Source organism: Macrobrachium nipponense, chromosome 4, assembly GCF_015104395.2.
Source record: "Macrobrachium nipponense isolate FS-2020 chromosome 4, ASM1510439v2, whole genome shotgun sequence".
NCBI classification, from domain to species: domain Eukaryota; kingdom Metazoa; phylum Arthropoda; class Malacostraca; order Decapoda; family Palaemonidae; genus Macrobrachium; species Macrobrachium nipponense.
Window position 1 is genome coordinate 113,391,393 of NC_061100.1, and position 16,447 is coordinate 113,407,839.

At 36.8% G+C, this 16,447-nt stretch overlaps 1 protein-coding gene across 1 annotated transcript in view; it reads right to left on the reverse strand.

Moving 5' to 3' along the window:
- Positions 1-5,026: 5,026 nt before the first annotated feature.
- LOC135211709 (DBH-like monooxygenase protein 1) overlaps positions 5,027-16,447 on the reverse strand; it is a 729,747-nt gene continuing 718,326 nt past the window's right edge. Inside the window, exons 4-5 of the mRNA XM_064244956.1 lie at positions 16,204-16,350; positions 5,027-8,107 (exon numbers count right to left, since the gene is read on the reverse strand). Coding sequence (XP_064101026.1) covers positions 7,898-8,107; positions 16,204-16,350 — 357 coding nt within the window. The 3' untranslated portion in view covers positions 5,027-7,897. The remainder of the gene's footprint in view (positions 8,108-16,203; positions 16,351-16,447) is intronic.

Genomic DNA, 16,447 nt, shown 5'->3' on the forward strand with positions numbered 1-16,447 from the left:
ATCGACGGCCATAGTCGCTGCGACGCCAGTTGGCATCAATCAATCCCGTTTCGTCAAACTCGTCAAAACTCCCTGTAGGACATTATGATGGTTTCCCATTTTAACCGTTTGATTATTTTTTCTGATTAAAGTCTGATTTTTTTTATTTTATGTGGAAATATGCATATTAAATGGCTTACATATGTATATATATGATTGTATAAATATATAATTTATATATATTATATATATATATGCATGCATGCATACGTACATACATACATACATAATTTGTCTTATATTTATCTTGGAGAAGTCGAGTGTCTGTGGAGAGAGAGAGAGAGAGAGAGAGAGAGAGAGAGAGAGAGAGAGAGAGAGAGAGAGAGAGAGAGAGAGAGAAACTTGATTATTTTAGCGTTTGATCTCTAATTCAATAAAAGTCCCTTTAGATCAAGAAAAGTTGGGATTATTGAACGGACACGACAGTAGTGAAGTTATTGATACGATGGTTACACAGGGGCAATATTCACCATGTTCGAAATGAGGATAAAACTCATGTCAAAAGTGGTGTCTTTGTTCGTAGTGCAAATGAAATGCCTTGTTAATGAAGGTGGTAGGAATTATGACCTTATGGTGATGAGTGTCAATGAAAGTGTTGCTGATTACTCAAATTACGGTCTAAAATGGGTGGTGATATTCGCGGAATTTTATTTTGGAAATAAAAATACCCCTGTACTTTGGACATTTCCCACCCTGAATGTCTTTCTAGTACATTATTTTTACGTCTTTTGATTTCATTACTTACTTTCAAAAATCCTAATGCGTATCTATGTTTCCGTCTAAAAAATTGGAACTGTTTGGTGTCACGCTAGGAATGATTCCTCTTAAATAAGTCCACCGTACAGTTGTTCTGGTAAAGATATTCATAGCACATGCTTGATTGCAAGTTTTATGTGATACCTGTCGCAAATAGTTCAGTTGTAAACTCAGTGCTACCTTACCATGATATGGTGGCTTTCAATTGGTCCTTTGAAAAGGGCAGTTGAAAAAACACTGAAGAATTCCTTTCGCTGTTGGCCTCTATATATGTTCAAATATCAAGTTCCTTCTACCAGGATAGCACATCATGAAAGTAAAGAGCAACGCTTTCAATTTCGTTAGTCTATCTGCTGGAAAAATGATCTACGGATATCCGTCGTATTCCGCTTTGCCAATGAAAAGCTCGCTGCTAATGAAGTGTAGGTGAAAGATGGCCGAATTCACGTCTCGTGCGTTTCAGAGGGCAAGTGAAATGTGAACTGTCGAGAGAAGTCCGATGAATGAGTTTATTTTTCGGCCGGTTGATATTTCTCTTCACGATAAAGATTGTGGATATGGCGCAGCGAACCTTGCTTTCGGGGTATGAGGATATTGAATGTCCTTTTAAAGGTTTATCTGTAAGCAGTTTCATGGATTAGTTATTGTTTAAAATGACTTTGTCTTCATTTGAAGTATTCGTTAGAAAAGCAACATCCATTTGAGGTACGTTAGGCAACGAAGATGATTACCAGCCATAATTGCTTTTAATAAGTTTTCACTTGATATATGTCGTGAGAGATGATTGAAATTGATATTTGGGCCAAGTTCACCCTTAAACACGCTCTTGCATAATTACTTCGGTATTTTGTAACGCGAAGAAACGCCCTACGAGTGGCTTCGAAACTTGGCAGTTGTATGACTGTGACTTTCATTTGTGTGGAAAATGGCATGAAAGGGAAGTTTAATTTTATTGCCGTGACATTCACCCGCTGGGAAAATGCTATCAAAAGGATACCAGTTTTATTGCTGTAATTTTCATTCCCGTTTATTAAAAGTACCATGGAAGGGATATGAGATTTATTGGTGTGATATTATCCCTGGGAAAATACCATTGAAAGAATGTAACTTTGATTTCTGCCAGACTTTTTTATTTTTTATTTTTGTTTTTGTTTTTGGTAGTGTCATCAAAATGTTGTCAAGTTTCATTGCCGTGAAATTCATTCTTGTTGGAATCCTGCCATGAAGATGGTAGTTTCATTGCTGGCGTGAAAATGCCATTGAAATGATATCAGTTTCTCAGTGGGATTGTTTTCATGAGGATGCCCACCGAGTGATGCTAGTTTCACTCATGTGGGAATTCAGTGGGAATGTTTTCATGAGGATGCCATCCCAGTGATGCTAGTTCTACTCGTGTGCGGATGCTATCGAGGTGATATAAGGTTCACTCGTGCTGGAATGCTATTGAAATGGTGTTAGTTTCGTTGATGACTTTCATTTGTGTGGAAATGCCATTGAAAGGATGCCATATAGTTTCTTGGCTTGGACGTTCACTTCTATCGGAGTCCCATTGGATTCGTCAATTTCAGTGTGGTGCCACTCATACATAGCGGAATGAGACTAAAATGGTGGTTATTGCACTGCTGCGACAATCTTTCGTGCGGGAGTGTCGCTGAAATTGTTTGTTTCACTGTTGTGGCAGTCACTTTTGTGAGTACCATTGAAATAATATCAGTTTCACTGCTGTGCAGTCACTTTTGTTAGAACACCTTTTGCCCTGCTGTGACAATTACTTTTGTTAGAATACCAATGAAATATTGACAGTTTCACTGCTGTGACAATCACTTTTATAAGAATACCCTTGAAATAATGATAGTTTCACTGCTATGACAATCTCTTTTATCAGAATACCATTGAAATAATGACAATTTCACTGCTGTGACAATCACTTTTGTTAGAATAGCAATGAAATAATGAGTTTCACTCCTATGGCAATCACTTTTGTAAGAATACCATTGTGTTAGCCGTAAGTTAAGTGGCTTATTTTTGTTATTTTATAGTTTTATGAATTTTTTATGACGGTACTATTTGCGTGTGTGTGTATTTGTTTGCTTGTGTATGTGTGTGTGTAACTTTGTGAAAATGGTTTGATTTAATAACTTGTTCTGTTGACATCACTCACCTTTGTTTTGATTTCACCAGATGATTTAACGTTAAATCAGTGATAGGTATAAAATGATTTGGAAAAGTTCAGTAGGAACTGGAGACCTGCTTCGATCTCATGTCTTCCATACAAGGCAGGTTATGTCATTCAGAATTTTTCAGATTTAGTGAAAATTTGATGGCGATGGGATTCTATTTGGTTTTAGATAATTGTTCGTTTTGCAGTGATCTAGTCTAGGTAGTAGAACAAAGAGAATCATCGACAATTGTATTTTTTAGCGGTATGGGTCTTAATGATTTTACTCGGATTAAGATGCCTTAGATTAATTCCATAGTGTTATGCATATTGAATCACTCTATAGACATTGAGATTTAGACATTAGTTTATTTGTTTCCATTGTCATTCATGAATAGGTGTAGATGTTTCTGTTGTTGGTTCAGTTTGGATTTGTGCTGCCAGGTCGTGAGACTTTATTTGTCGTCGACTGATTCACTGGTTCCAAGTTGTATTCTGTAAATATGTTAATTGTTTTATTTTTTGCTTGTCAACTCATTCCCCTGTTCTAAGCAGTATTCTGTAAATTTGTCAACTGTTTTATTGGTCGTCGACTGATTCACCGGTTCTAAGCTGTATTCTGCAAATGTCAACTGTTTTTATTTGTCGTCGACTGATTCATCTGTTCTGAGCTGCATTCTGCATATATGTCAACTGTGTTTTATTGGTCGTCGGCTGATTCACCGGTTCTTAGCTGTTTTCTGTAAATATATTGATTCTTTTGCTTGGAATATTATACTGCATTTGTGATCTTTTTGGCGACGATTTTGCAAACATTCAGTCTTTTTTTCTCGTGAAGAAAGGACATGAATGGTTTAACTCGCTCGTTATTTGAGACCGTTTAATATTTATAAAAAAAAGCTAGGGACATTAAGATTTTCATAATGACTCGAATCAGAAGATTGACTTTCAGAGCTCCAGTTTTCGCTGTAAACTGAATCTTGTTATTTTCCCTATGAAATTTTGAATTTTATCTTTGATTCTCGGTTTTATCTCTTTCCCTTAACTCCCACTTAAATTTCAACATGTACGTAAGGACTGCAAATTAATTTAGTTTTTTGTGAGAAAATGGCTGAAGGGGTTGCTTGGTGCTAGAATGAAACAGACACACAAATTTTTGCTGGAATTAAAATGATCATATCCACAAGGCTCACGGAGTAGTCAATCATATGTTATAATTTCGAAAAATGATGTTTTGGTTGCCAGACATTAATGATTAACAATAAATATATCGTTTTAAATCTAAATGAAAATGGTAAATTCCGTTACACATAAGTGGTAGGTTGCTTGTAATTAATTTTGACATACGAAAAAGAGGGTTCAAGATCAGGTACTTGATGTTGCCTTATGGAATTTGGGTTGCAGCTGGAAAGTGAACAGTGGGCAGCATTTTTCACTGAACAGGGTACTTACTATCTTCGGAGGTAGAACTTTTCGAAAGACGGCTAATGTCGGAAGACCTGTTGTAAAATTATGTTATTGAATAATTTCTTTTCACTGGTATGTGTTAAATTTCTTCATTATATACATATAATATATATATAATATATATATATATATATACATACATACATACATACATACATACATACACATTTATATACGTATAGATGTAAATACATACATATATACTTGATACTACATTACATACATACATACATATATAATATATATTATGTATATATATATAATATATATATATCTTATATATATAATATTATATATATATATAATATATATAATCGTCATACATACTAACATACATACAATACATATACACATTTTATACTTAAGAGGTAATACACGATACATATACTTAGACTACATACATACATACATACATACATATATATATATATTATGGATACATATAAAATTATATATAGAATAAATATGTATATATATATATATATAGAGATATATATATATATACATACATACATACTGTATAAGTACACACATATATATATATATATATATATATATATATATATATATATATATATATACACATACATATAGTGTGTGTGTGTGTAAAGTACGTACGAATAGAATGTACATGCACTCATAGTATTGATATGAAACTTCTTTTTAAAGTTATTTTGAAAAAATGCCTATAGATGTGCAACTGAGTAAGCATAAGCATATTATAATGAAGGCGCACATGCATGTTATTATTGTTTTTCCAGAATCCAGGATCGTGTTCATCTGTTAATAATCGAAATATTTATCAGATAAACAATTTTCTTTGATTTCCTCAGTCATATCACGTTTGATTAATTTAGGAAACGTCTTCGCATGAATCAGCAGTTGCAAATGGTATACCTTCGGTTACTAATTTTTGTAAACAAAATACTACGCTTAGCACAGGAATATTTACTCGTTTACCCATAATGCTTCGTATTATTGTTTGCAGTACAAAAACTACAGTTAAGAGAATTTTTTGTGTTCCCTGATATGGGTCTTTGATGTAAGCTAGACTAAGACAGATAACTACTTTCAACTGTGTTTATTTTTAAGTTATGTACATATTAGAAAAGAAGTTTAGTATCCTCTGCTAGGAGTTGATTGATATATGCAAGTCCTTTGCGGAGATTTTACTTGACGATTTGACTGTCTCTGATTGTAGGTCTTTGTTTTTATATATTTTTTTATTTTTTGATAGAGGCCGAGAATGATCCTCAAAGAAGTGGTACTTTAGAGTATGGGAGTTTGGGTATTTCTCGGTTACCCTGTCATTGTATGGGTAATCGTCGAGTACCTCAAAGTTATATATATTTAAATATACCAAGGAACAAATTATGTTTGTTGAAATATACGGTCGAGGTCGAGGAAAGAAAAGATACTGAAATGTGAAGCCTATAGACGCGTTATTTACATCTTGTCCAACTTCATCTATGGAATGAATATATATATATATATATATGTATATTATATATCACACAATAAATCTATTTACATGAGTGACACACTTCACTGGGGTTGGTGGTGGATTAACGGAAGCAGTGTAATACACAGAAGCTCTCAACACTTACTCGAAACATATTTGTGCTCTGAACGAAAAACAAAATCATGCCAATGGTACATAATGTTTCACATTTTAACAATGCAATCTACGGAATTTTTAAATATAGTTCCTTTTTACATTTGCAATCTACCTGGACCATTTCTTTTAAAAATAACACTTTATTTTGTATTTATTTATATTTATTTATTGAGTTATTTATGAGTTTTAGTCTTAATCTACCGCATCATCCTTATTTGACCACATGTGGGGGGAAGCAACGCGGGTTGCTGCGCCCACGTCACTCCTCTTCCTAATGTACAAAAATAGTGCCATCAGTGTTTGCTACGACGAGGCTCGCGTTCAAGTATGTCCAATAGATAATAGATATACACGTGTGCAATGAAGATGAGAAGCTACCGGTGATACATAGGGCTCGTAGGGATAAACTTATCTCGGCTTGACCTTGCCTTGGCTACTCTCTCTCTTTCTGAGGACGTCTCCTATTCGGGAGGAACGTCTTTTGATTGTTTGTCCCTCTGTGTGACAAGAAAAGAAGCGCTCCGTGTCCGTAAGTCACGAGACTCTAAGGTGTCCTGGTATTTGGAAGATGAGCATCGCGTCATGGTTGACACCATTTTTCGATAGCGATCGTAGGCGCTTATGTACCGGTAATGTCACATCCTCAGTCATGGCCTGTACTCTTTCTGGTGCCTTTTTCTTGATCGCACTTACGGACCAACTTCTACGGCTGACGAATTTTCTTCTGAGAGACAGAGTTCTGTTTGGCATTTTTCTATTACTTGGATCTAATTCCATTTACCCTAATCGACTTAAGAATGGTCAGGATGATTGTGGCTATAATTGGAAGGAGGGACCTCTCGTTAGCCGCTAAGCAAGCGACGACGCGGGAAATCCGGAAGGAAATTGACGTGGTAACGAAAAGCAGAACTTGGAAAGTAAATCTCGTATATATATAATAGTTACCCGAAATACTGCATGCATATTGTGTGTGCGTGTATGTATGTATATATATATATTATGTATATGCACATACATACATAAATATATATATGTATATGTATATATATTATATATTATGTATATGCACATACATACATTATATATAGTATATATATTTATAAATACATACGTACATACACGATGCAATCACTTTCTGTACATTCAAGTACCCTTATTATAGATCCATACGGGAGAGGATGTCGTGAGGTATTTGACGTTATTTCCAGTGCCCTTAATATTTTCACCCAGGAACAGAAGATAGCTACTGACTTTTTTTGTTTTGTTTCCTCTGACGAAAAGATGTCCAGAGAATGTGCTAGCGACGATATCGATGATAAGCAGGACATAGTGACCCTCGGTAGTTAAACTGGCTCGAGGAAGCGAAAAAGTACCAACAAGCTAATGATTGAACTTTCTAATCTGCAACATGAGTGATAATAATGATAATTGCTCTTAGACGTTGGAAAAAGTTTGTATAAAATGTAAGAAAATGGCGTCACTACATGTCACATCAGTTTTAGGAAACAAAATACCCATATTGGAATGACCAGGTGTTTCCAAAATTTTTCTTTTCTCGAGGAATGGTGTGGAAATTTGTGATTCTCTTGGGAATGCAGTGAAGAACAGAGAGCAGCGCGATGAGAAGGCTTTGGCATCCCCATCTTCAGGGGAATGCAATAAGGCCTGTTTATTGATTTGGATCATTCCTTCGTTAAAAAAAACTAGATTCATTTGATTAAGATCATCTCCCTTTCTTTCATTTCTCATTTTTATGCAAAACTAACTCCACAAAGTGATCATTTTTTTTTCTGTATGAACTACCTATTCTTACAGCAAAGACTAGATATGGCAACGGGATTTTGGGTATCGTCGCTCGCTCATAAGAGACGTGGCAACAATGCAAATAGTAGAGTCAGCAAAATGGCGGCATTGAGAGTGGTGGAGCATGAGAGAGGGGGCTGTGGCCAGCAGTCCGTCCTCAGCAGGCACAGTTGGATGGCACCGCGGTTCTTCTTGTGGTACTGCGGGAGCTGGCCCTCTCCAGGATCGTGTGGGTGCCACGCCCACAATATCCACGTGGGGAAATCCTGAAAATAAAAGGATCACACTTTATTTGCAAGGTCAAGGTAGCTGAAAAGGTTGGGTCAAAACGTGTTTGGCAGTCAAGTCAGTGTATCAAGAAAAGAAATCAAGACAAATGAATTCCAACAATAAGCTTAATAATACCCTAGCTTAATCTAAATTCGTCCTACTTGATTGGCCGCCCAAAGAATTTACCATAAGCACTGACACTAAATATAAATGTACACATACTTGTATATAGTATATCCTTGACAATTTCTACATGGTGTATTATCTCAACAACCAGTTGGCTGTGTACTTTAAAAAGTCTTCCAAAAACATAAAGATTAGAAATACTTGTTCTAATTTATATGTAAAAATTTCTGGTTCTCTGAATGACAGCAAGTTTCATTGTAGATTTGATTTCATTCAAAAGCAATGCAGGTGATTTCCTTTATTTCAGTCAAAAGCAAAGGCAAAGCTTACAGTTTTGCTTTTTTATGTTGAAAATTGATTAATTCTGGTTCAAGGTGAACAGGTTGTCTGATTTTATCAGGTTAGAATCTTACTTAGCCTGTTGCCTATTGATGTTGACTGTAGTTACATCGTGAATCCAGTCTAGCCCTGAAGATCATGGGTGATTGTTTGAAACAGCTGTCAGCTTGGGAATAGATATAGTAGCTTAGCAATTTTGTTATCTACCCTATATTTCAGCTTGGAATGTTGGAAGAAATGCTAGAGATGATTGGAAATGTTGCCAGTAAGTTTTAGCTACCACATCTGCATGATCACTTGAAGAAAGTAAAAGAAAGACTGTGCTACCAAAGCATAATTTGAAAATTGAAAGTTGGTCGTCCCAGATAGACATAAAGTTTCATCGTGGAGAGAGAGGGCGACCGCAGCCACAGGGTTGTACTCTTGCAAGTCTTCCGCCACCTAAACCTGACATACATCATTGAGATGGGAAACATTGTCACCCTTGGGAGATCCAAGGAAGCTGGACCAACATAATCTTCAATTATCAATGCAGAAAAGGCAAGAAATTCACTCAATATGAACTAGTTGGCCGATGATGCCTGCACATGTGATGGGGAACATTTTCGCCCTTGGCACAGCTAGGATAGCTGAAACATGCTTAGTTTGCAGATTCAAACTCCTTGAAATTCAAAGGAGTGCAGTGTGAATGCGTCTTGATATAAAGTGTGCTGAGTGCAGAGAAGCTGCAGATTTTTTGGGTTCTCTCTGGAGTCAGGCAGATTCATGGAGAAGCATCTTTGCTTATTTTTTCAGAAATTTGAAAATTTGTTTTAAAATTTGGCTTTCTGTAAATGAGAACCATTGAGATGACTGTTTGTCTGTCCGTCCGCAACTTTTCTGTCTGCCCTCAGCACTTAAAAACTACTGAAGGTGGTGGGCTGCAAATTTGTAGGTTGATCATCCACCCTCCAATCATCATACCAAATTGTAGCCCTCTAGCCTCTGTAGTCTTTATTTTATTTAAGGTTTAAGTTAGCCATGATCGTACGTCTGGCACCGCTATGTGCCAACAACACATTCCACTACCGGGCCGTGGCTGAATGTATTTTTGGCTGCAGCTGAGAGTTTCATGAATCGTGGCTGCGAGTTTCATACAGAATACGCTGTACAGAAAATCGATTGCGCCGAAGAAACTTCGGATTTCTTTGGCTCATTATTTTGAGATCAAGTATTTCACCGCAGTTTTGTTTAGCTGTACTCTCAAATACATCACACTTCCATCATAAACTTAGTGTAGCCCTGAAGAAGGCCATGTGTTAGTGGGTGAAACAGCTGTTGACTTGAGCTTAACTATAGCAACATAGATGACGTAGCATTTTACGAACCATAAATTTGTTATGGGATACAAATGAATGGGAAGGTGACAGCCAGCAATCACAGTATAGCTCACGAAACTTCCTGTTTGTTTACCTAATATTAGTGAATGACGTAAAGATAGTTCGGTTGCATATGCCTTTTCTCAACAAATTATTTATCTATCTTTACAACCAGCAACTCTTATATGAGGAACGTCACTTATTCCAGTGAACTGAGGTGGCATTGTAATCCAAAATTTAATATATTATAGCCAAAAAAATTCATGTTACCAGCTGCATGAATCAAAGGTATTTCAGGAATATTTTTGTTTCTAGAGAACTGCAAGAGAAATTGCATATTTAAATATCGTTAGGCAATGACTATTTTTAGAAGACAGTTTATCTAGTTATTATACAAGATTGAAAGTATTTGGTTTGAAGCTCATGAAAAACCATATACTAAATGTTTAAACAAGTATTTAATTACTCCTACCATATTTTTTTATGTTGTTAAGGAAATAATTTGCTAGCTCGTACATACAGTTTATATATATATATATATATATATATATATATATATATTATATTATATTATATATATATATATGTATATATAATAATAATCATAATAATAATAATAATAATAATAATAATAATAATAATAATAATAATAATAAATAAAATATAATACTTAAATAATACGGTCTATATGCGATATATGTAGGTTATATGTGATATATGTAGGTATGTGTGTACGCATGGAAGTATGCATGTATGTACGTATATAGGCACCTACTCATGGAATTTCAAGCGTAGCGTGTTACAGTATGGAAAGGTAATGTGCATTAATTGGGTCTACTTGATTCTGACTATTTGTGGAAGTGTCTGAATGTTTGTAGGAATAACAGCTTCACAAGGAAGCTATATATCATGAATTAGATGACAGACGGGGAATGATTCACTTTCAGTGATATGCAGCATCAAAAGTTGAAGATGGTCCAGGAAAGGATTTAGGACGCAATCATAAGAAACGTGAGGCAAAAAAGTTGGAAGTTGCAAGGTGAAGTGAATGCCAAAATGAGGCAGTATTTACTGCCTAAAGAGGTTGTAAGCCAAATATGCTTTATGGATATAAAGCTTATGAATAAACGTACATAGAAGATTCTGTAAAGTCCTTTTGAAACCTGGTTAAGGAAGGTGTGTCGGAAATGACCCGCCATCAAAACCTAAGAGTAAAAAGGAAATGCACTGAGATACCTACCTCTCGTATTTATTGATGTTTACCCGAAAGGTGTTCCTGTAGTGGTATCCGGGAATAGTTAATTTAAATGACTTGAAGGGCGAAGTATATGGAGCTTTTAAGTTGTGGAAAGATGGCAGAGTACTGAGGTGCTTCCAACATTCCGTCGCATACAACAAATAATTGAAAGTAGTCTCGCAAAAAGTGTGTATTTTTGCGGGACTTTCTTAACTAATAAGAAAGAAAACTATTGAAATAGAGTACTAGAGGGATGGCAGACAGGGAAAGGAAGGTAATCTATTTTACAGGGAGTTTTCAGGGGTGGAAGGAAGAGGTCCTGTCATTTCGTCTGATGGGGACAACGTACATTTCAAAGTTTCCCTGAGTGTGCACAGAATACCTTGGAATATGTAGAGTTGTATTGATTTAGTCTTTTGTTTTCTGTAAAAGAAAACCATTGAGATGGCTTTCTGTCCGTCCGCACTTTTTCTGTCCGCCCTCAGATCTTAAAAATTATTGAGGCTAGAGGGCTGCAAATTGGTATGTTGATCATCCACACTCGAATCATCAAATATACTAAATTGCAGCCCTCTAGCCTCAGTAGTTTCTATTAACACCTGGAAAGTGGTTGGTATGGTGTTGGCGTCCCACCTCGGTGGTCGCGAGTTCGATTCTCGGCCATTCCATTCAGGAGTGAGAGATGTGTATTTCTGGTGATAGAAGTTCACTGTCGACGTGGTTCGGACGTCACGTAAAGCCGTTGTTCCCGTTGCTGAATAACCACTGGTTCCATGCAACGTAAAAACACCATACAAAATGTACAGTGTGCGTGATGCAAATATAACGGATATTACTGCTGAAAGCTGCATCACAGTCTCAGGAGTGCCATTATATGAAAAAGAGAAAACCTCATATTCTTGCATTTCTCAGCTGCTGATCACTCTGTCACATATTATAGAAGCCCGTAAGTCCTCCTCTCTCTTGTCACAAAATTTAATAAGGATAATCACCTCGTTACTACATATGTTATTATGTAGGTATTTACAATGGAAAATTTATTAAACTTCCGCGCAGATGAATTCTTGTTGAGATAACGTGACCTAACAGGGACTTGGTTTCTCTACTACCAAGTTTTAGTGTCGAATTCGTGACGAGGGCTAAGCTTTAGGTAATTTATTTTCATTGCTTGTTTTCGTGAGCAGCGGTGAAAATTGTAAATTATTGTTAAGTAATGGAAGACACTCCCTTCATTTTCGACGCGTCAGCCCATGCAGGATGCTTTTACATAAACAAAGATGTCGTCAAGATTATATATTTGAAGTGTTTTGGACGGGGAACATTTATGTATCTTGATATTCAGCCGACATAGTGTCGGTTCCTTCTCTTGTTGTATTCGACATGTGGCGCTATTTTCGTTTCCATATGAGTTCATGCCCTTTGATTATTGGCTAGAATGTTAAAAGTGGATCCACTGTTGCTGAATGAACAGAAAGTACTTGTTCCCGTGCATGCCACTAAACCAGCTTATTAAAAAAAAGATCAATAACTGATCATGTTTATGTTGCAATCCATTAGAGTGAGTAGTCTCAGAATAGACGTGTCTGGCAGTAAGGAGGTCCATTAATTTTATGCCGTTCTTTGCAGAGGCAGTTCAGCTGTAAAAAGACTTTACAGCTGAAGTCTTCTCTGAATATTTATTTTTTTTATGAGACTAGCGTCTTGCTTATATCGTCGGAGAAATATTTGTGCCATGAAGACCGTCTCTGTTAATGGTTGCAATAGAGGAAGCCAACACATCCGAGGGTTTCTTTATAAAACGATAAAGTTGTGTAATAAATATATTTTTGTTGCCACCATATGAATTGTGAGGTCCGTAAAGAACAGAAGATAAAGGGGATGAGTTTTTTCTTTAATTGGTGTCTGTTACCCCATGGATGGCAGCTGTTAAAAACCTTCTCTATGGCTTTATTCAAAGAAGGTTGCATATATAAACTGCAGTAGCTGTAGATATGCAGACTTACATGGGTGTGTGTGTAGCTTCTGAATGAAGGAAACCATATTTTACCGTTTTACTTAAAAGTGCAACACAAGAGAAGGACGATCAGTTGGAGAATAGAGATACAAAGTTTGAAAGAAATACATAAAGAGTTCTATACGAGGCGGAGACTTAGTATTTCGTCCCCGAAGGCGATGGAACTTCGTACTTTTTGATCGGGGTGCAAAAGAGGTCAGACGAAAAGTCCTTCTTTCATTTTCTTTTGAGGTTGCTCGAGCGATATAGCGTTCAGAGTAAAGCTTGAAGTTTAAAAAAGACGTTTTCTCTTTTCAATGGACTTTATATATATATATATATATATATATATATATATATATATATATATATACATATATATAAGTAGGGAATATTCATAAGGTGTTCAACGTTCCGTATATGCCAGCTTGTTTGAGAAGACTTGGAGTGCAGTGAAGTCATGTGGAGTACATTGATTTTGCCGCCATGCGAAGAAAATCTCGTCAAAGAAGGCCACTTTTAATGTCCCAACCTTCATAAGCTTTTAAGCCATGTTTTAAGAATCACTGGGTCATTAACCAATTCTTTGTACGTGTAGTGAATTACAAGAATTACAGTGTTCCTTGTATCCAGCTTCTCTTACTCTTGACAGTGTTCCTCACATGTCATGTTCTAGCTCCGTTTTATTAAAATGAGGACACAAACTACCTCGTGCATGGATAATGCCGATGGTAGATCTCTAAGGCGACCCGTAGATGCATCCATTTCTTAGCTTACTTCCGCTCCCGACTGCTTTCTTCAATCTCGCTGTCCAGCACTTCTAACTCTTACTTCCAAGTGGGACTGTGAGGTTTTCTCCCAGCTCCACCTTTGGATCCTTGAATTTAATTTCTTTTATTTTATGGCTCTCTTTCTCCTGCTGTCCAACCACTCCAAGTCCCCTTAATGTGCTTTTTATTTAGGTTGCTTTTTTGGCTGTTTGTTTGTCTGGGTCAAATCTTGTATTCCAGTTGCTGCAAAGGATACCAAAATTTTCCGTAGTTGTTGGGGGAGTGGGGGGATGTTTTTCTGTAACAGTTGTTACTGCATAAAACTCTGAAGATGGATGGGGGATCAAGCACTAGTGGAGTATTATGAAATATTCAATTACTCATATAGTTACGTAGAAATAATTACAATGAAGTGCTGTGTTTTAACCACATAAGTTCTGAAGGTGATGCGAGTTTATTTGTTATTTTCAAGATTTATTATCAAGGACGGCTCATATAACTTCTTTTTCACTTTTTAGAAATAGTTCGTATTAGCAATTAGACACCTTTCCATGAGGAAACTGCCAGAATAGTTCACACAATAATTATGTGCGGTAAAATTATGAGGTTTTGCAACATGTTGATTTATAGTTGCTGGCTATGCAGAGGAACACAGGACTGCACCGAAATGATTTGAATGATATTTTTGAAGTTATATTTTACCTTGGGGTATTTTTGCCAGTAAACTTTGTCCTGGGAGAAATGCTGGTTTCCACCTAGAGGGTAGTGAAGATGGAAAGGCTTTAGTTTATTGGTTCCCTCAAGTAGAACGGATTCGGAATTTTTTGTCAAATATATGATCAAATCAAGTTCAGAAACGTGGACAAACGGGTATCCATTTCCCAGTACAAACATGCTGAGGAGGGAAGCCGCCGAGTGCGAACGATTCGGGTTGTTCGGCTTTTCGTCTTGGCCTAAGAAACGAGCGGTAAGAAAATAAAAGTGTTAATGAGTCGTTACATTTGTGTGTACAAATGTGGCTTTTTTCACGTAAAATTCCTAAGAGGCAGAAGGAAGAAATCAAGCTTTTATGGATCACTGTAATGTACAGAAGAGCTTCAAAGTCTGAAAGAAAGGGTTCATGGCAAATCTTAATAATAAACAAACCGTTCAGTTCAGTCTTACGCTTTCAACTGTGGAGACTAAGCTGAAATGCGTAAGTATAATGAAAGCTCATAATGTGTTTGATTAATAAAACTGTAATGAACTCGTCACTTAAGAAGAATCTCACACAAAGAACCGATAGAAAATCATGAAGTGATAAAAGGAGGAAAATAGGACGAGGGAAAAGTGGCTCAGGGTGGAGTATGAACATCTGCCAAAAGGCCTTTTGACCTCTTTATGGAGGTAATTTAAACTTGGGCGCACAACATCACTCCGGAGTTGAATGCCCGACACTGAAGCGCTGGGCGGGAGAATATACGCGTCTTGTTCCTTGAAATATCATGGCATGCCATAATAATACGGTGTCACGCTATCAAATGCCTTGAGGGATGGAGGCTCTACTATATTTTGGGTTCAGGAGACAATTAAAGTTTTCTTTTCTTTTTTGTTCTCGACATCAGTACGTACTGTGCTCCGTGTGTGTTTATCATGGCTTTTAACAAATAATAATACCTAACTTAGTCATTCAGTCAGTCGATTAATGTCAGTAAATAATAAAGCTGTGGCATCAACAAGTCGGAATACCTAACTCTCATTCACTCAGTCGGCGAGTACCATTAAATAGTAAATATATTGTAACTAACTACTCGAAATACCTAACTGAAGCAGTCAGTCAGTCGATGAATATTGTTGAATAAATATATAGAAAAAATGGCTTTAAAGCCTGTAATACATAAGGAAGTTCCGTCGGAGTTAGTGTCGCCAGTGCACTTCGTGCGGTGCACTGTTGGCATTAATGAAGGTTCTGGTTCTTGCAGCGTCCCTTCGGCCTCTTAAGTGCAACCCCATTCATTCCTTTGTCTGAACCTCCGTTCATATTCTATTCTATTTTACTTTCCATCCTCTCCACACAATTGTTTTCAAGGTGTAACGCGAGGTTTTCCCTCTGTTGCACCTTTCAAACCTTATAACTGTCAGTCTCCCTTTCAGCGCTGAATGACCACATAAGTCCCAGCGGCTGGCCTTTGGCATAAATTCTGTAATCTGTTCTTACCAATGCATTCAGTCAGTCGATGAGTATCAGCAGATAATGAATCATGTGCTTGACCTCTACTGAACCACTTACAGTGACATTTATGTCGTCGTCGGTGAATGGCGTGATGGGTCTTCGCGCTCGGATCATGGTGTGGGACTCGTTCTGTCTGCCGTCCACCAGCTTCCAGTCCTGAGACGTGTCGAGTATCGGTTCCCCGTTCTTTGGCGACCAGTAGTCCTAGATGGGGAATGAAAAGACAGAAAAAGATATTAGATTTACAGTGCTCTGTGTTTAAAAGGAAACTATGTTTACGCTAACAAAAGATTGTGCATTG